This window comes from Suncus etruscus, chromosome 19, assembly GCF_024139225.1.
Source record: "Suncus etruscus isolate mSunEtr1 chromosome 19, mSunEtr1.pri.cur, whole genome shotgun sequence".
NCBI classification, from domain to species: Eukaryota; Metazoa; Chordata; class Mammalia; order Eulipotyphla; family Soricidae; genus Suncus; species Suncus etruscus.
Window position 1 is genome coordinate 2,242,958 of NC_064866.1, and position 27,599 is coordinate 2,270,556.

Genomic DNA, 27,599 nt, shown 5'->3' on the forward strand with positions numbered 1-27,599 from the left:
CGTATAGGCAGAGATAGAGAATCTTAGTTAGGCTGGAAGGATGATGAGACACAGTGAAGTCTATGATGAGGCACAATTATGGTTAGACCAAGATGACTTGACTTCAGCAATGTTTTTCCCCTGACAAGTTGGTGTGAGGAAACCAGATGTGGTCCAGACCAGTTGGTGCAGCTGATTCAGGAACCCGGGGAAAGAATGTCCTGTTATCAGATACCAGCACCATGATTTGCTGAATGTCATGTGTGGATCTCGTAGACTTCTAGATACAGCTTGATTATAATCATTAAGCTTTTACAGGACACCAAATACATTGCAAATGGCTTTATGATTCTCTTTATTACTTATCCTCCATCCAACCCAGCCAGAAGGAAGGATTGCTGCCTCCACTTTTCATATATAGAAATAGGGCTACCGTGAGATTAAGTTCTCTGTCAGAGGTCATCTAACAGCCGAGTTAGAATTTGGACATGCTATATAATGTATATTATATAATAATTTACATTATAATGTGGTTTGCTTTTTTGGGCCAATGTGTTGATATAAGAACTCTGGGAATTCAGAATTAATAAAACATTATCTTAGGGTTTTAGAAAGTACTAAGATATGTTGTTTGAAATCTGTGTCTTGTGTCTTATCTTCTACTGTAATTTTCTTTTTTGCTGCTCTGAATTTGAAAACTTAAAACTAGAGTTGCTTTCTTTTTTTTCTTTCTTATGTGCTATTTTTTGCTTGTTTGTTTGTTTGGTTTTTTTTTGCCACACCTGGTAATGCTCAGGGGTTACTCCTGGCTATGCACTCAGAAATCTCTCCTGGCTTGGGGGATCATATGGGAAGCCAGGGGATCGAACCGCAGTCCGTCCTAGGCTAGCGAAGGCAAGGCAGACACCTTACCCCTCTGCACCACTGCTCTGGCCCCTGTGTCATCTTTTTTGAAGATGGTGTCACTGTGTCAGTGGGTGCATGACTAGGGATATTAGGACTAGTGAAGTCTATACAAATTTCTGTACAAACTGAGCACCAATATCCTGCCATTCTAACTAATGCAAATGCCAATTACTCAGATCCTCTTGATCTGTATGACTTGGGACTTAATACCCTTCATCCAGTATTTCTTTTTTTTTTTTTTTGGTGGGGGAAGGGAATGGAGATCTGAGTTTGTGGCAATGCTATGTTTTTTGTTGTTGTTATTTTTAAGAAAAAGGATTAGTTAGCCCCAAACTGTACTTGTGATCCAGGCCCTTGCTTTTCATTGCAAACAAAAAGAAAAAGAATTTCAGGAGAAGACATAGTAGAACAAAAGCTTATTTTATTTAAATAAAGGAATGGTAGTAGTGTTATGGCAGAGTTTCCTAAATTTATTTGACTTACCACAGCCCTGGAAATCTACCTTCTTCACTAACTACTCAGAAATCTTCACCATTCACCTTCCACCTTCCATTTCACATAAATGCTTCCTGGATCTTTCCAGTGCTCCTTGTGGGATGGTATTGCTTACTTTGGGAATTTGAAAGGGCATGGTTGGTGGTGATAGGTGGCAGGAGGAGAGAGAGGAAGAGGAGAGAGAATGAGAGAGTAAACTCTAAAGTAAAAAAAGACAAAGAAAGGCAGAGGCTATTCCTAAATGGAGTGCCCTAGATTGCTTTGTGTAGCTGATTTTATAGAGTCTTTTCTAAATTGCCTCAAATTGAGTTAAGAATTGTTTCTACATTGGTCGGAAAGATAGCACACTGGTAAGGCATTTGCATTGCAGGCAGCTAACCCAGGACGGACGGTAGTTCGAATCTTGACATCCCATATGATGCCATAGCCTGCCAGGAATAATTTCTGAGCACAGGGCCAGGAGTAATCCCTGAGCACCACCGATGGGACCCAAAAACCAAAAAAGCAAAACAGGAATTGTTTTTACAAATATCAGGAGAACTAGTCTTCAGTAAAAAGCTTGCCACTATGGTGTCTGTGGCATAAGTTAGGGAAGAGAACACTAGGGATACACTAGGGATAAAATATTACCTATAGAGAGAGGCTGGGGGGTGGGCAAGAGGGAATCTAGGGATAATAATGGCCGAAAAGCAAGGCCTATAGCAAATTATCTCTAGGTTGAGAATAGAGACATAACTGGAGGAATGTTGACAAACTCATTTAATTTAAAAAATACAAAGCATTGTATTTTAAAAAATTATTCTCAGTTAAGATTTAAACATACGGGGCTGGAGTGGTAGCGCAAACAGTAGGGTGTTCCCTTACACATGCTAACCTAGGACAGACCACGGTTCAATCCCCTGGTGTCCCATATGGTCCCCCAACCCAGGAGTGATTTCTGAGCGCATAGCCAGAAGTAACCCCTGAGTGTCATCGGGTGTGGCCCAAACCCCCGCCCCAAAATTTAGACATACAATGTTTCAGCACCAATCCTACCACCAGTGTCAACCTCTCTCCACCAGAGTTCCCAGAGTCTATTCCATACCACCACCAATCCACCCCAACCTGAAATCAAAACAGGTACCTTTTGAAGTTTGGTTGTTAGATTTTGGGTCTCATGATATGACAGTAATAAAAAAAAATGAATTGTATTCCTGGAGCAGTTCAGGAATTCTCAGCACTATGCCCGATACTCCTGCCTTTGTGGGACATATTTTCTGGCTTCTGGAAGTACCAGGAGGTGGTGTGTGTGTGTGTGTGTGTGTGTGTGTGTGTGTGTGTGTGTGTGTGTGCAGAGAAGGTGCCTGCTCTCACTCCATAAAATTCCTGGAGATGTCAACCCAAATATTTGAGTTCCTGGAGTTATGGTCAGATTGATGTCTCTGAGAGAACTAAAGATGAGTGATAAAGCTGTGTCATTGGGTCATTGGCAAAGCAGTTACTCCAAGCGATGAGTACAGTAGGCATGACTTCAGCAGAGCAGGAACTTGCCCCCCCCCAAATTTCTAGCTTTCAACTATGTAGCCTATATACCTATAATTTTTCATGTTGGGTTACATCTCTTTAGAGAATAGTGAATCATTAAAGCTGGCCAGATCTATTTTCACAAACCTTTGTGCCCAAGATAGAATGTTTATCTCTTCTGTTATTTTTAAAAATGTGTTGTACATAATCATTTTATGTTTTACCTCTAAACTGTATTTTATAGAACTATATAAATATATCTTACTTAGATGGGCAGCAGCTTTTATTGCAGCTGTAGCTTCTTTCTATGACTTCTCTGTAGGGCCTCAGTTTTTCATTGTAGAGGGGAGAAAAATGATAACTTTAAAATGCTTATGGCAAGCAGAAGTGCAATATCTTCTCTACTGAGTAAACCTTCTAAGCATGAAATCGTACCCACAGCCAGAAAATCATCCAAATATTTTCTGAGCTTTTATTTATTTATTTCTTATTCAGTCACCAGCAAATCACAAAATTATTCATGACTGGGTTTCAGGCAAACAATATTCAACACTGATCCCTTCACCAGTGTCCACTTACCCCTTTCATCTCCCCCTTATTTGCCTCCCACTCCCCAGTCTGCTTCTAAAAGAGCCAATGCTTTCTTCATTTTAGTTTTTGGATTGTGGTTTACAGTTCTGTTGCTGGTAGGATTTCATACACAACCTTTCTGCATCTCCTTCTCTTTCTCCTAACTGAGTACTTCCTTCCACTATACTTATTTCCTTCCTGTCCCATCCCCTATACAATTTTATTTTTTTGACCTGACCTGTTAGGCCAATTTTAATGTTTTGGTTATAGAATATGTGTTGAAAGATACGTTATTATAGTGGTCTTTTAAAAGACCAAGATCAAGAAGGTTGTACTATCTTTTCAGCAACATCTTCTGTAATAATGACGTTATGCCATGCCTACCAAATTTCCTTCTAGAACCATATACTTGTATTTTTTGTGTCTATTATTGTTGGGGTAACAATATGTTTTCTTTAGGAATTATTAATTTCTTGAATATATTCTGGCCATATGGTAGATTGGTAGCTGACGAAGGTAGGGTTGGGGGAAGTCTCTCCTATGGAGCAACTCACAGAGACATTAGTATTCTCTATGAACTTAGGTGAGTCACTTACATTCTATGGGCCCCAGCACTATAAAATTACTATAATGACTCCGGTTTCCTTCCTCTCTCCTAGAGTTGGGGGTGTGGAGAACAGTGAGATCATAAACTGTGAAATGTATTAAAGTCATAAAAATATAAGAATTTTTAGAGTTTTCTGTGTTCTTTTACTTCTCTTGCCATCTAAATGTATAATCCCACAAAGAAATAAGTGAAGTCACAAATAAATTTCCACAAAGTGTGGAACTATACTGTTTTAGAGTAACATGAATATTATTCAATTTGTGCTCTCTTCAGTCATTGCCAGTGTTCTATATGATCTTTTTATTTGTTTTTGATTTTGGGCCACACTTGGCTGTGCTCAATGTAACTCCTGGCTCTGTGCTTAGAAATTACTCCTCGAAGGTTCTGGGGACCATATGGGATGTCAGGAATCTAACGTGGACTGGCCTTATACAAGGCAAATATCCTGCCTGCTGTGCTATTACTCTAACCCAGCATCTGTTAATTTTTGTAGTAAATATTTTTATTTATTGAATATGAGGATTCAGGGCAAAGCCTTTTCATTAAACCTTGTGAGGCACTTGCTCACTGAAATTCAGACATAGATACTGTATATTTATCTTTCTGTTGGCCGATTCTAATCATGTGCTCAGGAAATCCAGAACTGGTACCTTAGATTATCCAATCTCAAATCATCAGAATTCAGCATCTCAAAATGTCAGCAGTCCAAACCACTTCAGTTTTCTGCTGTGTTCATATTATCAAGAAGGCTATTTTTCCGAAGATGAGACAGAGGTAGTAGTCCGGAGGACTTGCCTGAGGTTGTGGAGTAGACTGACTCATAAGCACAATGGCGATGAAGAGGGATGTGTGTGAGTGAGGAATTTTTCAACTCTGACTTCATCCTGACCCCAAGTAATCTTGTCCCCTCCCTCCCATCCACTGGCTTGCTCATAAATTAAGTTCCAAAGTTGTTTTGTTGTCTGTTCTTATCCATTGTTCATCTTTGATGCAATTTATTTACTTAAGACATCATTTAGCTTATTATCTCCTCAAGTATCACACTTCATTTCAGAATTTCCAACCTCTTTATGTAAACATTAGTACAAGTCCTAGTATGTGCAGCCTTTTATTCGCCCTTCAATTCTCTAGACTCTAGTGACTGTGTCGGAAGTTTGAGATTACAAGGATAAGTGTGAGGGTGGGAAACTAATTTATTAAATGTCTTCTATTTGTTATGCTCTATACCTGATTAAAAAATAACGTAAAATTGGTTTCCTATTTTTCTGTTGAAGAGAATGAAATAGTAATGGTCAGAAACCTGCCCAAGGTCACAGGACAGTGAAAGGGAAGAGCTGACATTCAGCCTTTATTTTTTCCCCTCTATGCTTTAGGTTGTACTGAAAATTTTTGATGCTCATTGATATATTATCAATTTATTATAATTGTATTTTGATTTTTGGTTTTAGAAAGGTTTCACAAATTTGACTTTGTTGTAGGATTGTTTATGAAGTAGACTCTACAGGTAATAGCAATCTAATTTTGAGGGATGAAGTTAACATGAGGTTCAAATCCCTGAATTTGTCCTATGATTAATTTATATCTTGTAATCTATTAAGAATATATTATTTCTCTAATACTGTTTTTCCTCCTGTCACTTTTCTGATTAATTTTGTAGTTACTACCTAGTGCTAATTATGCAGTTGTTGACATGCTCTTCAATTCTCTTTGTCAGCAGTTCTCTTCCCATTTATTCACTAATTTATCCATTTATTATTTTACTTACTTAAAAACTTAAGCACTTGTGGTTTATGAAGCACCAAAAAATACAAAAAAAAAAAGATTTATTATTCCAGCCCTGGAGAGATTACAGTGTGGCAAAGAGGTCATGTAGTCAACCCATTACTTTAATCAAGGATAATAAAGGCTATGATAGCAGGTGTCATGGGACCCTAGTGAAGGGACACCTCACCTGGACAGCAAAGCTTACGCAGGGCAACTTTGGGAAGGTGCCCAATCTTGTGGGACAAGTTGGGTGTAGTGTATGATTTAGGGAGGGATAAGAAGCGAGGTTAAGAAACCTAAACAGGGAGATCAGGAAGGATTTTGTGGACAGAGTTAAAGAACTTATACTTTATTCTGTAGTCTTAGAAGAAAAATTATAGGGTTTTAAACAGGGAAAAGGCACAATGACATAACCCTATTTTCATTTTAGGGATATCATTGCAGTAGAAACAATAATGTAATAGAGGAGGACTGAGTAGGAGAAAGGAGTTATTGAGACAAAATAGATGACAAATATAGGTCTGAAGTAAGGTATTGACAGTTGGATTAGAGAAAATAATTTAAGTTTATTTTAGAAATATTTAAAGCTAATTGATATTGGAATGTTTTCCAACTTGCTCTGAGGAAAATCTGGAATTCCTCCAGCTCATCAGATTGTAAATCTGAAGTGACCTTTTTGACCTCATCTTCCGTCACTAACCCTCTTGCTTATTATATACTTGCCTTTGTACTGTGTTCTGAATACAGCCTGCACACAACTACCTTTAAACTTTGGCCACTGTTATTTCCTGTGCCTGGAATGCTCTTCTCTCCAGATACTGACTCATTTCTTTCTCTCGTTTTCTTCAGTTCTTTGCTCCATGTTCCATTCTTAGGAGACCTACTACAGCTACTTTATTTCAAATTGTAGTACTCAAGCAGAGATGTTACAAAATAAAGAAAACTTCAGACCACTATCTCTAAGAAACTTAGATGCAAAAATCCTTAAAAAATAACCTGTAGTGAATTGAATTCAACAACCTATCAAAAGACTCATACATTGGGGCCGGGCGGTGGCGCTGGAGGTAAGGTGCCTGCCTTACCTGCGCTAGCCTAGGAGACGGACCGCGGTTCGATCCCCCGGCGTCCCATATGGTCCCCCAAGCCAGGAGCGACTTCTGAGCGCATAGCGAGGAGTAACCCCTGAGCGTTACCGGGTGTGGCCCAAAAACCAAAAAAAAAAAAAAAGACTCATACATTATGAACACATAAAATTCATTCCAGGAATGCAAGGGTGGATTATGATATGCAAATCAATCAATATAATGACCCATATCAACAAAAAGAAGGATCAAAATCATGTGATCATATCTGTTGATATGGAGAAAGCTTTGGACAAAATTCAACACCCATTTATGATAATAAAAACCCTCAATAAAATTGGGATAGATGCACTATTCTTCCAGATAGTAATGGCCACTTTTAAAACCCCAGCCATTTTAATTAATTAATTAACTAATTAATACTCAGTGGCAATAAACTGAAAATCTTCCTCCTGAGATTAGTTGCAAGTCAATGTTGTCCACCTTCATCACTACTATTAAGTATGACTTTGAAAATTTTTTCTACAACAATTAGATAATAAATGAAATAAAAAATAATCCAATTTGGAAAGGAAGAAATAAAACCAGCACTATTTGTAGGTGACATGATATTTTATATGAAAGACTCTAAATCACCATAAAACTAATAGAAAGAATAAATCAGCATAGCAAAGTAGTAGGCTATGTTAGTGACTTAGATAGCATGATATTATAAATAAAAATAAGCTGACATATTAATAAATTAGAATTGGGATCTCAGTGATAAGCAGATTTATGAATAGTTAATCCACGACAAGGAGTCAGATGTATAAACTAGGCCAAAGAAAGTTGTTTAATAAATAGTACTGGAAAAATGGATAGCTATTTAAAAAAAAAAAGAAAGAAGAAAGAAAGAAAGAAAGAGAAAGAAAGAAAGAAAGAAAGAAAGGAAGAAAGAAAGAAAGAAAGAAGAAAGAAAGAAAGAGAAAGAAAGAAAGAAAGAAGAAAAGAAAGAAAGAACGAAAGAAAGAAAGAAAGAAAGAAAAAAAAAGAAAGAAAGAAATAAAGAAAGAAAGAAAGAAAGACATTTCGCAACAATTTTCAGAGACAAAAGAGAGGAGGGCTGACATTACAGCCGACCTCGTGAATCTCACCACAAAGAGTGATGAGTTTAGTTAGAGAAATAACCACATTGTGAACTATCCTAACAATGAGAATATATAAGGGAAGTGGAAAGTCTGTCTAGAGTACAGATGGGGATGGGGAGGGGAAGAGGGATATTTGGGTCACTGGTGATGGGAATGCTGCGCTGGTGATGGGGGGGGGGGTTGTCATCTGATATGACTGAAACCCAACCACAATCATGTTTGTAACCAAGGTGTTTAAATAAAAAATATTAATAAAAAAAGGGGGGACTGTATTCATGGCACACACCATACACACAAATTAATTCAAAGTGGATTAAAGACTGAGAAATTTGACTGGAAACCAAAAAATACATTTAAGTACATTGAGGACAAAATAGAAAGAATGCTTTGGGATCTAGGCATCAAATGAGTCTTCAGTGGTCTGATTCTACTGGTAAAGATTATAAAGGTAAAAATATATAGTAAAAAATTTTAAAAAATAATAATATTTGAGAAGTTTCTGTATGATGAAATTAATTTGGGCTATCATAAGAAGAAACCCAAATGATTGGGAGAAGATATTTGTACATACTAATTCAGATAAATGACTAACATTCAAATTTATGAAGTCCTTATTAAGCTCAGCAAGTTAAAAAATTAATTGGGATAAAGTACACATTGCATACTATTTACCATCATTTTTGTTTGTTTTGTTTTTGTTTGGGGGCCACACCCAATGACATTCAGGCTTTATTCCTGGTTATGTGCTCAGAAATTGCTCCTGGCTCGGGAACCATATAGGACACCTGGGGATTGAACCAGGTCCATCCTGGGTCAACTGCATGCAAGACAAATGCACTACGACTGTGCTATCACTCCAGTCCACTATTTACCATCTTAATCATTTTAGAGGTTTCCTTAGTGGTACTCAGAGGGTACTAGGGTCACAACTGGCAGTGATCAAGGGGTCATGCAGTGATATGGGTTTAATTAGCGGCCTTGCATATTTCAGGCATATACTTTACCCGTTTGACTAAGTCCCTGACCTCTCTCTTATCTCGTTTAATGTACTCAGTTAAGTAGTATTAAGTACCTTCACATTGTGATCAACCATTTGTTGAACATCTGAAACTCTATCCATTAAACTGCTTTCTTTTCTCCTCTCTAGATTTCCTGGTAGCCATTTTTCTTTCTGTTAAATTTGGCTTCTCCAAGTACCTCTTCTAATTACAACCATACATTATTTGTCTTTCTGTGGCTGGATTTTTTTTTAACTTGGCCTAATATTGTCACCATTCATCCACATTGATGCATGTGTCAGAATCTTCTTTCTGATGTTCAAGGACATCTAGGTAGCAGGGCACCTGTTTTGCAAGCCTAATTCCCTACATTCAATCCCTAGGACTATCTCAGATGCCTGAATGTCATTCTACCTCCACTGCCCTTTGAGGTCCCTGGATAGCAAAGTGTGTGACCTCTGGAGTATAGTAGAAAAATTTGTGTAAAAGATACAACTAAAGGGTTGAACCCTAGCAAGAACCACCACTAAGTGTGTTATCACTGCAGCTAAAGTGTGTTTGAGCACTGAAACTAAAATATTGTATCCAAGTATATATTATGCTGATCACCACAGAAACAGTAACTCAAAGAGAAGAGGAGGGAAAAGAAGAATTTCTCTTTTTAGTAAGGCTAAATAATATTTCATTATATGTATATAACATTTGTTGATCCATTTATCCACCAATAGAAACTTAGGTTATTTTTATCTTTAGCTATTTGAGTAACTATACATTTTGAGTTGCTATCCATGAGTATACAATTTTTCCTTCAAGGCTCTGCTTTTCTTTGGGATTTAAGCCTTGAAGATTTATTTCTGTATTATAAAGTCATATGATTTGAAAGCTTTTGAAGAATTGCCATACTATTGTCTATGATTACTGTACTATTTTACATTAAAATGCAAAGTACAAAATGGATTCTAACATTTCCACAGTTTTCAACACTTTAACTGTAGTTTTTTATTATGTTAATAAGATTGAGGTGATATCTTATTGTATGTTTGATTTGCATTTTCTTAACGTTAAAACATCTTTTCATAGGCATGTACCAAGTATGTATTGGGTACCCCATTATCATTATAGATATCATATGAAGATGTGAAGATCAGAATTTTAAAATGTGGGAATTAAGCTCACGTTAAGTAGTTGAGCTAAGACAGTAAGTTCTCTTCTATTGGACTTCAACCTGCTTCTTTTAACTCCATAGTTCTTCATGATGCATATACAGTGCATAGAGAATCTAAAAAGAATACCTGGTTACTATTAGATGGAATTGAATGTATTTTGAATGGTCTGGGCAGGAAGCACATGTCTCATTCTGTGGCAAACATGCTAGCATAGTCCTACAATATGGCCTTTGGGACATTAACACACATCCACACACACCCAGAGTTTCCATGAACATTCTATATGGTAGCAAGAAACATTTCTCCTTTTTCACATCCAAAGCTGTTGTAATAGAAAATCTTAGGTTGGTCTTTGTGCAGTGTCTTAACTTGATGCCCCTTTCCCAAAAGGCTTTGCAATTTTGTCTTGACAATTAAGACCACAGTGGTCAGTAGATGGCACTAGAGCCCCATATAATATTCCTCTTCCTTTGGCTTTCAGGTTTTTTGTTTTTAACTTCTGTACTTAATCATTTTAAAACATTACATATAGATTTATTGTACCAACTTTTCATTTTAAGAAAAAACTCAAATTTCCTGACTTCCTATTGAGTGCTTTCTTAGACTTATTGCTATCTGTTTAAGAGGCATTCATAGCATCCCTGTCTTTTTTTTTTAATAATATTTTTATTTAAGCACCATGTTTGAATATATTTCTTTTTTTCTTTTTTTTCTTTTATTTTGATTATAATGGCTTACATATCTTTCACATAGTATTTTAGGTACATATCAACATTGAATCAGGGGAATACCCATCACCAAATTTGTCCTCCCCCCATCCCAGTTCTCCTTCTGCAACCCATATACCCCACCATTACCCCCCGGAATGCTAGAGTAGATGGTCCCCTCTTTGTCCAGCTCACTATCAGTGATCATATATCTGTTTGGTCCTGGTACCCTCCCCTGTCTCCTCCTCTATTTAAGAAGCAGAGCTAGATAAATCGAGGTATGTGGTTTTGTTTGAAGGAAAGAAAAGCAATAGATTGGGGTACAAAATAAGAGGGGAAAAAAGTCAAATATGCTGAAAATAAGCGGAGTCCTTCCAGAGGATTTCAACCTCAGTTTGAGAGAGGATGTGAACAAGGCAATTGAAACACCACCACAATACAAAAAAGAAATTACAAATTAAGTACCCAGTGAGCACCACAGCAATAACAACGAGCACCACACAACAGACTCAGTTCTGAAATCAGCTCATGCCGGAGTGCAAAAAGAAAGAGAAAGAGAAAATAAAATAAAAAATAATAATATTGGAGACATCAACTTCAATCTCTACACTAATATAAAGACGTCAAAAAATCGATCAATCGATAAATAAATATGTGGAAAAATGATTGTTTTGTGCTTTTTTTTTCCTTTTCTTTTTCCCCTGCATAGGCACAGTAACTATTGAGGATATTATACAGGGAATTCCCTTGGCCTAGGAGATACAGGGTTTCTCCCCCCCCTGAAGTGTACTGTCATGGGATTAACTATAGACTCCTTGCATGATCATTTACTCTCCCCTCGGTGCTTTTGTGGTGTATGGAAGACTTCTGCTTCGTCATGGATGGTAAAGTCAGACTTCTGTATCTAGAAATCTTGGTGACTGTGCAGCTCAAGGAATGGAGCTTATGATGAAGGCTTTCTTTGTGGTTCTAGCAGTTCTTTTTCTTCAGTGTCGTTTTAATCCATCTTCTGTAGTTGGTGGTCTTGGTCATTATGTTGCTCCTAGGATGGAGCCTGGGATAAAGTCTTTCGTTATGTTTCCGGAAGACTCGTTCAGTTGCGGTTGTCTCAGTCAAACTTCTGGAATTGGAGCTCTTGTTTGTTGAACAGATCGTAGACCAAAAGCTAGGCTAGAGCTTTTCGTTGTTGTTGTTGTTGTTGTTGGTCCCTGGATGTGTACTGTCTCGTTCTGATTGTAACATCCAGTCATCTGTATATAGCAATCTTGGCTTTTGCACAGATCAAAAGGGTGACATGTTTTCTGATTTTGTCTTATCGTTGGCTGATGAGGAAGGACAACTTGCTCTTAGATCAAGTTGTTTTCTCATTTCCTCATTGTCATACTGGCACATGTTGGCGTCAGAGAAGCATTATGCATGTCCTGAAGGGGATTGGGCTCCTGGAGCTGTTGTGGAGAACTCCGTCGTTTCTATGTCTGGGGTCCAGGAGTCAAGGCTGGATGGTCAGTGTCTAGTTCCCTGGAGTCTAAGTTGTTTCCACATGACATACGTTCAGGCATCCCTGTCTTTTAATAATGAGTTTCCTATATAAAAAATTCAAGAAGAAATTGCATTTGAATGTGGATACTCAATAAATGTTTTTATTAGGCACTAACTGCTTATACTTAGCAATATTTAGTTGAAAAATCTATTTTGTGCAAGGCTCAAAGGAGAAATGCAGTATTTACCTTCTTAATAATGTAGTTTTAATAGAAAGGGGAAATCATATAACTGGAGCAACAAAAATCATGTACACCTTACTATTAGAAATAAAATGCACAAGGCCAATCTTTGTGTGTGTGTGTGTGTGTGTGTGTGTGTGTGTGTGTGTGTATATATATATATATATATATATATATATAAAATTTCAGAGTATATCAAAATAACAGACGACAGAGGAAAGATTAGAGGAGGTAAAGTTGGAACTGGTCTTTCATAGAGTTGAGGGATACTTATTTATATTTTAATTTTGGGTTTTAGGGCCACACCTGGCATGCTTAGAGGTTAGGAATTTCTCTTGGCAGGGCTTGGAGGACAATATGTGATGCAAGGGGTTAAACTTGGGTCACTGCATACAAGACAATTCTCTTTATCCACTGTACCATCTCTCCAACCCTGGAGTTCAGGGGTATTAGTTGTTGGAAACTACAAGTGAGAGGAGGACAATGGACAGAGAGTAAGAGAATAGGATGGCCATAACCTGGAATTCTATGAATCTTGGTAAGTGTTGATGGTATTGAGAAGAAATGACCTACCTCTCAGAACTTCTATTTAAGTGGGACTTAGGGATGTGTGTAGGGTTACAGGAAGTCTAAGTGAGAACGATTTTTTAGGGGTGGGTGGATGGATGAAAGCAGTATTTCTAATGGATGAACAGGATGATGAAACCACAATTGCAGTGCCAAATAAGGAGGAAGTCTTGATGTAATAGGAGGGAGAGTTACTTAGGATGCATTCGAGTCCACAAACATACTCCAAATGTTATTCTGAAGTATTCTAGGTGATAAAATGATGTTAAGAATAAGGTATGGACACTTTTATAACGTTTCTAAAGGAATTTCTAGGATAGTCAAACACTTACAGGATAGTCAGTGTCAACTATAATTATGTAGACCATGATGATTGTGGAAGGTTTTCAAAGTCATTGCTTGAAGGCAGATGTTATAACTGTTATTTTGGAAGAGGGAGTTCAAAAAATCCTGAAGGAGCTGGCACTTATGATGCACTTTTCAATAATAAAATAAGCACTTATTAAGTTTCTAATAAAATAATGCAAAAGCGGGAACTAAATAAACAATAAAATGCAGTGGTGTTAATTACTTGGCATATGCTACCTTAATTTATTTTCAACCAATTACTGGCATTTCAAAACCCCATTTTATAGATTAGAAAACAGTTAAATAAAGATATTTTTTTTCCTAAAGTATAAAATTAGTAAATTGTGGAACTATGTCTTAAATATTTATCTTTAAAATGATAAATGCCAGGATTTTCCCATTAATTAGCCAATCACTATGCTTAATGCTTAAGATACTTGTCTTTTAGAGGCTCACAGGTTGGTATTGGAGGCATCTATGTTTAATTGGCTGCATTGTAATAAATTCTGGATTTGTCGTAAGTCCTTAATTAGAATGAGTAGAACTTTCACAGGTTAGAAGAACATTCAAATGGAATAGGTTAAGTAGAGGCATGGGGACTGGAAAGTTACATATTTAAATTGGAATCTAGGTGCCATACTGGTTGGAGCATTATGGGGAACCTATTTGGAAAAGTAGAATAATGCCAGATCATGATTTGTGTGTGTGCTCGCACATGCACCATTTGTGTGTGTGTGTGTGTGTGTGTGTGTTTGTGTGTGTGTGTTTGTAGGAATGACCTGTGAGCACACACTTGGGTGTGCACTAAAGGCTCCTTTTGTTATATAGAGAAAAGTGAAGCATTTCAGTTGAGGAAATTAAAAAATTACTGCTCTTTGACTTAGACCTAAAGAGATTTATTCCCCCCAACAATTGCAGAACCCACTTTTAGCGAGTCTCTAGCATATTTGTATGTTTCCAACTCTTATTTATTTTGTACCCTTTTCAGGGTAGGTCACTATATTGATTTTATTGGTCTTAATAATCAGGATTCGGGGCTGGGCGGTGGCGCTAGAGGTAAGGTGCCTGCCTTGCCTGCGCTAGCCTTGTATAGACCACGGTTCGATCCCCCGGTGTCCCATATGGTCCCCCTAGCCAGGAGCGACTTCTGAGTGCATAGCCAGGAGTAACCCCTGAGCGTTACCGGGTGTGGCCCAAAAAACAAAACAAAACAAAAAATCAGGATTCCATAGTCTTCCCATTTGTGATGTCCCAAGAAGTGCATGGCTTATGTTGTAATCGTGATGAAAAACTTAACAGATTTAATTCACCTAACTCAGCTTTTTGATTTGCGTGTCGTTTTTTAGTTTGTTTGTTTGTTTGTTTAGTGGACAGGGATAAGTCCCAGTGGTGCTCAGGGTGCCATGCAAATGATTTAATTAGAGTTGACCACATGCAAGGCAAGTGCCTGACCTCTGTACTAATTCTTACATTAGATTCTCTGTTCTTATTGTAGCTATTTCGATCTTAAGCAATTCTCTACTAGTCTTTTGTCTTATTCTGTCATCTTCTTCTCAAAATATTTTTGTGGGTTCTATTTGCAATGAAATACGTTTCATACGGAGGCCTGAGTGATAGTAAGCAGGTAGGGCACTTGCTTGAAAGTGGCCTCCCTGGGTTTGATTGCCAACACCCCATATGGTCACATGAGCTCTGCCAGTGAGAGCCATGAGTAAGCCCAAGTACCACTAGGTATGACTTCCAAACAAAAGAACAAAACAAAATATCCCAACTTCATGGTAGATTTTCAGGTCCTCATTCATATGACCATTTCTTTTTTAATTATTTATATCTGTTCTGTAGAATTATATGTGTGTATTTTCTCTTGCTTTATTTAATTTCTCAAGTTTCCTTCCCGTTTTGTTTTGTTTTGTTTTGTTTTGCCTAGGATGCTAAGTCTCTTCAATTATTCTACTGACCTACTGAAATAAAATCTTCATAAATTCTGAGCAGTTTTCAGATATCTAGACCTCCCAACTTTGGGTTTATTTATTTTGTTTATTTTATTGGGGGGGCTTATTTTTTTCTTTTTTTGGTTTTTGGGCCACACCCAGGGTGTGGCTATGCACTCAGAAATTGCTCCAGGCTTGGGGGACCACATGAGATGCCCGGGGATAGAACCACGGTCTGTCCTAGGTCAGCCAGTGCAAGGCAAATGCCCTACCACTTGCGCCACTGTTCCAGCCCCTATTGGGGGACCTTCTAAGGGGATTCAAGAGCAACTCCCGGCAATGTTCAGGCAATCCGGGCAATAATTTTGTGCGGAATCCTGAGGATGTGGCGCTACATGGGTCCTTTAATTCTCAAGAACAATAAGGCTAAACTCAGAGATGCTTAGGAGGTCAGGTGTTGCCAGAAATCAAACTCAGGTCAAGTGAACCCAGCCACACCTTTGACTTTATTATCTATTCTCTGATTTGGCTCTTTGTGGGGAGGTCTAAAGTTATAGGGAATATATATGAAAAGGATACTTTATGAATTAATAGTTATTTCATTTAAATTGTATACAACTTATTGGCATTTTCATAGGTCCTAAACTTTCTCTTTCTTTTTCCTAAAACTAGGACACTAACATAGATGCTCTCTGAAAGTCTTTTCTGTCCATCTAGGTATAATTACTAACTCCCTGTTCATTGCAATTTCCTTATACTTTATCTCCTTCAATTTTCCTAGCCTCCCTTGCTAATACAGTTCTGGATTTGAATTATGTTTGTACCAATTAATTATATTTGCATGCTATTTGGAAGGTTCTGTGATTTTGGGTATTTCTATTTGAAAATAAGATAGTGGAGATATGAGTTGGCTCGCAACTTTGACTCCAAGGATGGCAATTTCTATTTTCCAGACTTTTGAATCACTGACTGCAACATGATGTTATATTGAACTCAATAGTTCCAAAAGTTCCTTCATAATTTTTTAATAATTCTTTTATAATTCTAGCCTTACATACACGTTTGTGTAAAATATCTAAAAAGTTTTATTCATTAAACTGTAATGGAATAGGGCTTCATCTAATCTCACATTGTTAAAAATAGTAGGTTTAGGGGCCTCATAAATGTTCACTTGAATTTATTCCAAAGTGAAAATAGTATCTTACATTTATGTACCTGTCAAAAATAATCAGTCCATTAGATATCAGCACACATTGAGAGCCAAGCAGCACAAAATTCATTAGGATTCTGATCTTATGCACAATTAGGAAGGGAGGAAAATTACAATAGAATTTGTGACAAATAGTGTAATGAATTGAGTGAGAAATTAGGGGAAGGATTGATAGAGAACTTAGGATGGCTTCTCAGTGTCTACATTCGAGTTGGACTACATAGGATGCCCTCGTTTTTACCAGGCATAAAAGGGAGAAGAGACTTCAGAGTATGAATGGCAAATTCAAGATATAAAAGACCATGGTATACTAAGAAAAGACCGTGTCTTATCATAGTTGGAGCACTGGATGCGTTTGCAAGCAGCTGATCCAGGACCTAAGGTGGTTGGTTCAAATCCCGGTGTCCCATATGGTCCCCCGTGCCTGCCTGCCAGGAGCTATTTCTGAGCAGACAGCCAGGAGTAACCCCTGAGCACCGCCGGGTGTGGCCCCAAAAAAACAAAAACAAAAATAAAATAAAATAAATAAAAAATAAAAAAAAGAAAGGTCTTTCATGAGGACTGCATGGATAGGTCATCTGAATTGCATGATGAAGGTCCTATGTGCCATGCTAAGGAATGTGAAGTTTGTTTGAAAATCTTTGGGAAACTGCTGAAGGTAAGGGAGATTAAAACTTTAAAGAGAAGTGGAAAGATGTTGGAACACTCTGTTTTTATCCAAAACAAAGGTAACCCCCAGCTTCCTCTTTCCTTTTCACCCGTCTCTTTTGACATGTAAAACTCCACCTAGACTAGTTTAGCTCGATAGGTACTTTTGCCTCTTTCTACCCTCCCTTCTTAGTTGGGAGTTGAGCTAGTGAATAAAGAGAGATTTTGTTTTGGGGAGGCCCAGTAACCACAAAGCTGGAAGCCCTCTGACTCATAATACTTTTCTCCCTCTTGAATGTCTTGGGTTTATTAATTCACTCAGCAACTCTGCTTCAGTCCTGCTTATCCCTGGAAGCACAGCATGTGGATTTATTTACAGAAAGAGACTAAGGAGAGAATGGTGAACAGAGCTTGGTAAGACCTAGTTACCATTTGAATGTAGAGGTAAATGTGGGACAAAGGAAAACTTAAAAATATTTAGATCACTTCCTTTTCACTCTCTTATTGATTCTAATTTGGGGAGGAGGGTAGGAACTCAAAGAACACAAGAAGTCTTAGAATTCAAGAAATCTTAGGAGATGGGACACAAGGGAAGAATTCAATGATTCCACAATAAAAAAGGAAAAAAGTCATGGAGATAACTGCTCACCAATCATTTATTGGGTATTTTAATACAGTTCCGTGGATTATCTTGCATTAGGTTCAGATCTCAAGAGTTATAAACTAATACATTTTGTTTCTTAAATTATACAAATAGATAACATTCATTTCCCTTGTTTCATATGATAAGAAACTAGTAAAAGCCTTGTTCTGGAATCAGCTTCGTTAGCTCAAGTACTATGACCCCTGTACACTGTCTCTTTGGAGATGGGTAGGAGACTGACCGCAGGAACTAATGTGAAAATCAGAGTCGTTTATGGTCTTGCCTCTTCTAGAAATTTCTTACTGTACTTCATGTTACTGTAGATTCTGAGATTTGTATTTCTTGTTTTGTTGTTGTTGTTGTTGTTCACAGAAGTCAATGCTCACAAATGTTCAGGTTTCTTATCATTAAAAGTTTATCTTCAGAGAAGTTTTCTTGTTTCTAAACTTTTGGAGATGTTTTCACCCTTCAGTGATCCTACTATATCCTACTGAATGGCCAGTAAACCAGGAACTGATTAAAACCCCAATTTCATCAAAATTGGGATCTGATTATTTCACCCAATTTACCACCGATTTTCACCCAGCCAGGAAACTTTAAAATTTCTAAATATTATAAAAGTAAATTGTAATCCTTAAAAGCATCCTTGTAAGTAGACAGAACAGAGAAGAGGAAGACATAACTTTAGCTTCTTAAATGGAAGTAAGGATAACTTGACTTGTCGATTTCTCCTCAACTTCAGCTCTGGTAGACATCAGCCTAGTAGTACCCATGATGTTTTTGTTCTTGTACATAGTCGTAGAGAGGATTGGGGCCAATGCCAGTCTGGCTTCCACCATGATTTCTTCCTCGGTGCTCCCTACCACTCTGGGATGAATGGGAGGTCCGATCACTGCATCTTCCTTGTGAACCATGGCGCTGGTCATTGTCATTCATGTGTAATTTTTCTCTGTTATCACAGTTGTCCTGGGTTCCATGGGATTGTTGGTGCTGGGATCCTGGGTACCTTTCTTGCTCCCTATGGCTTTGACTACCTTGTTGTTGCTGACAATTCTGGTGTGCTTCATGGGTTTGCCTGCCTTGTCTCTGATGGTTCTGCTTATCTTCATGGGTTTGCCTGCCTTGTCTCTGATGGTTCTGCTTATCTTCATGGGTTTGCCTGCCCCTTGTCTGACAACTTTGTCTTTCTTCATGGCTTTGCCTACTCTGTGTCTGATGGTTCTGTCCCTCTTCATGGGTTTGCCTGCCTTGTCTCTGATGGTTCTCTTTATCTTCATGGGTTTGCCTGCCCCTTGTCTGACAACTTTGTCTTTCTTCGTGGCTTTGCCTACTCTGTGCCTGATGGTTCTGTCCCTCTTCATGGGTTTGCCTGCCTCTTGTATGACAGCTTTGTCCCTCTTCATGGGTTTGTCTGCCCCTTGATTGACAGTTTTGTCTCTCTTCGTGCGTTTGCCTGCCCCTTGACTGACAACTTTGTCCCTCTTCATGTGTTTGCCTATTACATGTCTGATGGTTCTGCCCCTCTTCATGGGTTTGTCTGCTCCTTGTCTGACAGCTTTGTCCCTCTTCATGAGTTTTCCTGTTCTGTGTCTGAGAGTTTTCTCTTTCTTCATGGGGTTGTCTGTCTTGCATCTCACATGAGCTATCTCGTCTCTTATGACCATGACTATTCCCGCTTTGGTGGTTGTGCTCTTCCTCAACCTGGTGATGTTGTCTCTCACCACAGCTATTACTGGTCTGAGACTGTCGTTGCCCCTGCTTTGTACTGGGATAGAGTGGCTTTTCATGCTGAATTTGAGCTAGGAGTTTGTGTTGACTAGGCTCCTCAAGCTCCCAAGTCTGGTGTCTGCTCTGTCCTTGAGTTTGATGACTTGGTCTCCTTGATCTTCCTGATTGCTCAAAACATGAGTTTCTTGTTCTCTCATTTCCTTGTAAGTGCCCATTTTGCCCATTTCCTCTAGTCACTGATTGACCACATTGAGAGCTCAGGCCTTGTCTGTTAATCTGACCACTCTGATAACTCTGGTCTTGTCTGTTTGTCTGACCATCATGATAACTTTGACCTTGTCTGTCTGCTTGGCCATAATAATAATTTTGGTCCTGCCTGTCAGTCTGATCATAGCGATAACCCTGACCCTGTCTGTCTGTCTGACCATAACGATAGCTCTGGCCTTGTCTAGATGTCTGGTCATATGGATAGCTCTGATCTTGTCTGTCTGTCTGACCATAACGATAGCTCTGGCCTTGTCTAGATGTCTGGTCATATGGATAGCTCTGGTCTTGTCTGTCTGTCTGACCATAATGATAGCTCTGGCCTTGTCTAGATGTCTGGCCATATGGATAGCTCTGGTCTTGTCTGTCTGTCTGACCATAGCGATAAGTCTGGCCTTGTCTAGATGTCTGATCATATGGATAGCTCTGGTCTTGTCTGTCTGTCTGACCATAACGATAGCTCTGGCCTTGTCTATATGTCTGGTCAGATGGATAACTATGGTCTTGCCTGTCTGTCTGGCCATGGTAATAACTCTGGTCTTGTCTGTCTGTCTGACCATAACGGTAGCTCTGGCCTTGGCCTTGTCTATCTATCTGATCATATGGAGAGCTTCTACCTTGCCTGCCTGTTTGACCATAGTGGGAACTCTGATCTTGTCTGCTTGTCTGACTGTATTGGCAACTCTGGCCTAGACTACCTCTCTCTCCACATTGATATCCTAAGTCTTGTCTGTCTGTCTCACAATAGCTTGAACTCTGACCTTGTCTGCCTGCCTGACCATAATTTGATTCCTGACCCAGTCTTCCAGTTTGTCCACAGTAAGAGCCTGCTTCCTGTTGGTTTGTCTGACTAGAGCAAGAGTGCTCCCCAAATCTTCCATACTGCCCACAGCTTGATTGTTGTCTGAGTCTCTCAGACTGACCAATCTGACCCTGAACTTGACTTTCACACTGCTGTAAAGCAAGGAAAAATTCGTGTTTTTTAGACTTACGATTTTGACCGCTACTGGAGTCTCTACCTTGTCTTTCAGACTGACCATGATGAGAATTCCTGCCTTGACTCTCAGACTCACCACAGTGGGAATCTCTACCTTTTCTTTCAGACTGACCATGGTGAGAATCCCTAACTTGTCCCTCAGTCTGACCATGATGAGAACCCCTGCCTTGTCTCTCTGTCTCATCACAGAGGGAGTTTCTCCCTTGTCTCTCAGTCTGACCATGTTGACTATTTCTACCTTGTCTCTCAGACTCACCACAGTGGGAGTCTCTACTTTGTCTATCGTCTCTCTCAGTCTGACCATGTTGAGTCTCTCTACCTTGTCTCTCAGACTCACCACAGTGGGAGTCCCTACCTTGTCTCTCCGTCTGACCATGATGGGAATGCCTGCCCTGTCTCTTAGACTGATCATGGTGAGAATCCTTATCTTGTCCCTCAAACTCACCACAGTGGGAGTCTCTACCTTGCCTGCCTTGTCTCTCAGTCTGACCCTGGTGAGAATCTCTGCCTTGTCTCTCTGTCTCATCACAGAGGGAGTTTCTCCCTTGTCTCTCAGTCTGACCATGTTGACTATTTCTACCTTGTCTCTCAGACTCACCACAGTGGGAGTCTCTACTTTGTCTATCGTCTCTCTCAGTCTGACCATGTTGAGTCTCTCTACCTTGTCTCTCAGACTCACCACAGTGGGAGTCCTTACCTTGTCTCTCAGTCTGACCATGATGGGAATGCCTGCCCTGTCTCTTAGACTGATCATGGTGAGAATCCTTATCTTGTCCCTCAAACTCACCACAGTGGGAGTCTCTACCTTGCCTGCCTTGTCTCTCAGTCTGACCCTGGTGAGAATCTCTGCCTTGTCTCCTCGTTTCATCACAGAGGGAGTTCTTCCCTTGTCTCTCAGACTGACCATGATGAGAGTCTCTCCCTTGTCTCTCAAACTCACCACAGTGGGAGTTCCTACCTTGTCTGCCTTGTCTTTCAGTTTGATCATGATGGGAGTCCCTGCCCTGCCTCTGAGACTGATCATGGTGAGAATCCTTACCTTGTCTCTCAAATTCCCCACAATGGGAGTCCCGAGTTTCCTCATGCCTATGCTTTTGTGATCCTCCTGTACTTCCTGGAAACTTAGGATGTTTTGTTCTCCCCTGTTCCCTTTCTTGTTGCGATTTTCTATTTCCACATGAACCATCATCCAGTTTATGAAAACAGGCTTGGGCCAATTGGAATACCAATAGGAGATATTCATGAAAATCAACATGATCATCTCTGTCTTTATCCAAGAGGGTCAGGATAGTTTCCACAGTCTCTGGGTCATTTGGTCTCTATGAGAAGATAAAATAAGGAATAAAATTAGTTGTTTTTCTGTGACTGCTAAGATGTTTGCCAGTGTAAATACTCAATCGTTTTTCAGTTCTGTATAAGGTTTCCAGTTACTATTCTGCCACATGTCTTGTAATTGTTTCCACTTTTCCACCAGCTAGTGGGGAAACTGGATTTATTTATATTTTAATCCCTCATGTCTAGAATAGTGCTAATATGAAGTAAGTGATCAACTGATCTTTATTGAACGAGTTGTATGGCTGGCAGTAAGCTATAGAAATCAAGAGCTAATTGTTCTTAGATTTTCTTCCCTACAAATGATTTTCAGCTTGAAGTTTTACTCTCCTCTGCTCAAGCACAGATACAAAGAGCAACGCAGTTTTATGTGTGTGAGAGAAAGCATGAGAGAGCCTATGTCTGTGCAAACATGTTTGTACACACATGTATATATGATAAAAGAAAACTGATGGCTACCTTAAATTGTTGGAATTACAGCATGTTGCATGATCAACCTCCTCCCCACAATTCAAACCAAGTCAAAACAAAACATCAAGTCTTATAAACAGCTATCAGAGTAACTCAAACTTGACTCTATGGGATTTGGAGTCTATGTAGCTTACCCGGAGGATGTCTCCAAACTCAACCAAGAGCAACTCCTTCAACTCCATTTTGCACAGTGAGGCACAATCTCCATCTTCTTCAGCATGTTGCTGGAACACTTTGATCACATTTATTATGCTGGTCAGGAGTTGGGCCATTTTGACAAAGAGAGGTGAACCTGAAAGAAGTAAACGTTTGTCTGCTTTTAGGATAAAAACCAGAAAATGGCATTTTCGGAGGGAAAGTTGTCCACTTGGAAAAGAAGTTTAAGAGCCTCTTCTTAACTATACACCATGCTTTATTGTAGACCAATGATCTAAATATAAAGTTTAGTAGTGTGAGTGAAAACTCTGCATCTACTGTTAGAAAAAAAATTAATTTACTAGAAGCCAAAAATAGTAGGCATTTTATATGTTCCACCTTCTACTTCAGGTGGGACTTGCTTGATGAAAATGCTCATGATTAGGAAAAAAATTGAGACTAGTCAGAAAATCCATAAAGGTAGTACCAGAAGGTTAAAATTATGTCTTATGGGCCAAGAAAACTTTCTGACATACTAAATTCCAACAAGTTCTTCAGACCAGGATGGTTATTTTGTAATATAATAAATCAGAATTGGTGACTAGAAAAACTGTTGCAGATAAAAACATATTACAACCTAGATTTACATAAAATTAACATTTTCATTAAAATTTGAGTCTTTGGGAATCTAGTCACAATAACATCTTCTCTTCTTATGCTGTGGCAATTATAGTTATTGGACTGATAAGCCTCCAAACTAAAATCTTTGCTCTAAAATTTATCGGATTTCCCAAAGTATACAGTGATGCCCACAAGAGCAAGTTATAACTAACGAATCACATGAGACAAGCAATAATGTTCATGCCAATTCCTAATAGTAAGATTTGAATGTTTCTGTGTCTCCATGGTCCAGGAACTTGGTTCTGATGAATTAAAATTCTGACTTAATTTGCATGAATTAGATACTCCACTATGAGAGACTAAACTTTCCACCAGCCTTTCTAGCCCTTAATTTTGGGGTATCTAGGATATGCTGAACAAAACATATATACATCACAGATTATAAGTAGACTACTCCATACATCATAATATCAGAGTAGAAAAGAGACACTAGAATTCCCCAAACTGTCACCTACTGAGAATAGTCTCAGACCTCTCCAGCCTAGTTCATCACAGATACAATCAAGAACCTTGCGGGTACTGCCATTGCTCCCATGCCCATCTTACCTGTTGATGGAGAAATGTACAGAGGATTCAGAAGCCAGAGAGGATACTGAGACCTGAAAATGCATCCTATTTATAGGGGTTCTAATTGTCCTACTTGGCCATCCCAGGAGACACCCATTCTGGGGCAGAGCCTGAATCACACAGAGCCCAGCCCAGCTCATCCCAGCTTGACCTCTCTCTCTGCAAACCGTTTGGTTTATTTACTTCCCCCACTTGCTCACAAACCTGTTTGGGGTAGGTGACACTATTCATGTCCCAACCCCATTTAATTAAGGGAGTATAAATGTGTTGGCAAGTATACTATGGGGGTCCCATAAAGCAGAAGCTTATTTGATCATTAATCTGTGTCACACACCAAAACTAATGGAAGACAAAAATTGAATCATACTTAAGATGATTATCAATCTAATCACTTTACAAAAATCTGTCCAAGTAGGAACTAACTAGAGGTTCTAGATATTTGACCAGATTTAGTTCCCAGAAAAGATTTGCCTCAGTCTGGTATTTCTCTTATGTAGGTTAAATATGTGTACCCAATCTGTTGATCTATTTTGATTTATTTTTTCCAATTAACTCTAAAGACTGGTGAGAAGATTCAATACCTAATCAGTTTGATCACGAAATGCTACTATTTAAGCATTATTAAAGTCTTACCAAGATTTGATGATGGTTTCCTGATTATGTGTAGTTGCAGTGGCCTACAATGATGCTGCTGGGGATAACCCAAAAAGAAATAAAACAAGTTGCAGTTGAGGGACAATAGGTAATATTATCACATGTGTAACAAAGATGTTGTTAGAGCTCTGGACTCCATTTATTTTCATCTTTGAGTACTTGCTGAGCCAGAAGTATTTTCAGTATAGAAAATTCGAAGTAAATATTTATTTCTAGGTTTATGTCTACTTTTTTATTTTGCGTTGGACTTCAACCTATATGTTCAAATATTAATTATTACTAATATTTGCTGCTATTGACACACTCAATTCTATACAAATGTATGGAGAAATTTTTAGTCTAGTTGGAATAAAAAAGCTTTAACAAGATGTCAAACAAGATGTTTTTTGTTTTTGTTTTTTTGTGGTTTTTGGGTCACACCCGACAGTTCTCAGGGGTTACTCCTGGCTCTATGCTTAGAAATTGCTCCTGGCAGGCATGGGGGACCATATGGGATGCCGGGATTCGAATCGATGACTTTCTGCATGAAAGGCAGATGCCTTACCTCCATGCTATCTCTCTGGCCCCCAAACAAGATGTTTAACAAGATGTTGAGCTTCAGTTGCAGTGCTCAGGTGAAGTGATGAGTGTTAGAACATTTGATTGCATGTGTAGTCTTTAATGGTTGTATATAAACTTCTTTTAGGAGGTAACGGTAATGTTTCTTCAGGGATTCAAGTGAGCTAAAAGAAATAAGAGGAATTCTAGTAGGGTGAAGGTAAAGACTAAAAGTATAGAGAATTTATAAGTATCTTTGAATTAAAGTGAGTTGGCAAATTTGTCTGAAACATTGAGTTTGTAGAAGAATGGAATGAGAGTATGTTTTCAATTAGTCTTGATTTTCTCCCTTTACACATAAGGGGAAACTTGAGTTGAGATTGACTTGTCAAAGATCTCTCAAGACTATGAAGCCAGACCCAGAAACATTGTCTTTTTACTCCATGATACTTTCTTTTACTTTCCCTTATTTGCTTTGTTTTTGTGCCTTACACAGCAATTCTTGGGTTTCTTCTGGCTCTGCACTCAGGAATTATTCATGGTGGTGCCCTGGAACCATATGGGATTTCAGAGATCGGACCTCGGTCAGCTGTGTGCAAGGTAAATGCCCTACTCATTACTCTGGCATACTTCTACATTATGAAAGGCAGTTTTGGGGTCTTCTTAAGAATTTATTTTAATGAGAAATGAAAATTAGGAAACATTTTGATCAGGAATGTGACATAATCAAGCATTGTTTGAGGGAAGCTTTTAATGACTGTAGTAAGGTGTTAAGTTGTCTCAGTTGTTTGGGAACAAGGGTTTTCCTAGGACAAGAGATTCAATACTGAAACTGGGACAGTTTGGTGCAACCTAGAATAAATCCGTCATCCTTGGCTGTGGTAAGAGGGGGTTGAGTTGGAAAACTACCTTGGAAGTTTATAATATGACCTGCACGAGGGGTAGTAAGGGCCATGACCTACATATAGCTGTTCAAAACTATAAGAAGGTATCTGGGTGCCAGAAGAAAAAAAAATGATGGGCTTTGAGGACAGATTACACAAGAGTCAGGTAAGGTAGAGATTTTGAGAAGCTCCAAGTTGGTGCCAGAGAATTAGTATAGTGGTAGGGCATTTGTTGAGAGAGAGAGAGAGAGAGAGAGAGAGAGAGAGAGAGAGAGAGAGAGAGAGAGAGAGAGAGAGAGAGAAGAGGAGAAGAGGAGACGAGAAGAGAAGAGAAGAGGAGAGGAGAGGAGGGGAGGGGAGGGGAAGGGAAGAGAAGAGAAGAGAAGAGAAGAGGAGGGAAGGGGAGGGGAGGGGAGGGGAGGAGAAGAGAAAAGAAGAGAGGAGAAGAGAAGAGTGGAGAAGAGAGAGAAGAGAAGAGAAGAGAAGAGAAGAGAAGAGAAGAGAAAGAAGAGAAGAGAAGAGAAGAGAAGAGAAGAGAAGAGAAGAGAAGAGAAGAGAAGAGAAGAGAAGAGAAGAGAAGAGAAGAGAAGAGGAGAGGAGAGGAGAGGAGAGGAGAGGAGAGGAGAGGAGAGAAGAGGAGAGAGGAGGAGAGATTAGAGGAGAGGAGAGGAGAAAGAAGAGAGAGAAGAGAAGAGAAGAGGAGAGGAGAGGAGAGGAGAGGAGAGAGAGAAGAGAGAGAAGAGAGAGAGAGAATCTCCACATCTTTAAGATTAGCTATAATAACATAATGGCTAAAGAAATGAAGTTCCTGAAGTGGTCCTAATAGGCTAAAGACTCAGCACTTTTACTGGGCAATGTTTCTGCCTTTTTAAATCTTGTCATCCTTGTACCTTGTCCCAATATTTACCAGGACTTTAGTCTGTTAGTTTATAAATTCTTCAAACTGACCATGCTACGATTCTCTTTATGCTTTTGTGTCTTGACACGTGAGTATCAAGTGAGTTTTGTTATACCTCTTCTTAACCTTTTGAAACTTAGAACCATAAGAAGGTATACTGACTTCAGAGACAACAAAAGAGAAATGGGATTTGAGTGGGTTATGGGTAAAAACATCAACTATTATCATCAAGAGCAGTCAAATTTTGTCCCTTTTTCTGTTAATATTTTCTGAGTTTCCTTTCCAACTGTATCTTTTGGTTAGTCTGGCTATTGTGTGCCAGATAGAATGATTATGTTCTGAAAATATGCTCTATTTTGTATGAGCCCTTTCATAGACAGAAATAAGAGACACAGTCCTATCCTGAAGAGTTTGCACAGAGAATTTTGATACAAAAACTCTTTTTAATGCAACTTAAATCACTATTTTTCACTGATGGG

At 38.8% G+C, this 27,599-nt stretch overlaps 1 protein-coding gene across 1 annotated transcript; it reads right to left on the reverse strand.

Annotated features, from left to right (window-relative positions):
• Positions 1-18,731: 18,731 nt before the first annotated feature.
• Positions 18,732-23,036, reverse strand: RPTN (repetin). Its single transcript, XM_049766005.1, has 4 exons — positions 22,899-23,036; positions 21,929-22,280; positions 20,030-21,730; positions 18,732-19,927 (listed from the first exon to the last, which is right to left on the reverse strand). The coding sequence occupies exons 1-4, from the start codon at positions 23,034-23,036 to the stop codon at positions 18,732-18,734; spliced, it is 3,387 nt and encodes a 1,128-aa protein (XP_049621962.1).
• Between the last annotated feature and the right edge of the window lie 4,563 nt (positions 23,037-27,599).

Excerpts from the sequence above, each read along its gene's own strand:
- RPTN (XM_049766005.1), bottom strand. The coding sequence starts at position 23,036 with ATGGCCCAACTCCTGACCAGCATAATAAATGTGATCAAAGTGTTCCAG. Across the intron at positions 22,281-22,898 it reads AGTTTGGAGACATCCTCCGG|AGACCAAATGACCCAGAGAC; the intron begins GTAAGCTACATA and ends ATCTTCTCATAG. Across the intron at positions 19,928-20,029 it reads AGCAGACAGACAAGGTCAAA|GAAATGGGCAAAATGGGCAC; the intron begins GTTATCATGATG and ends CAGTGACTAGAG.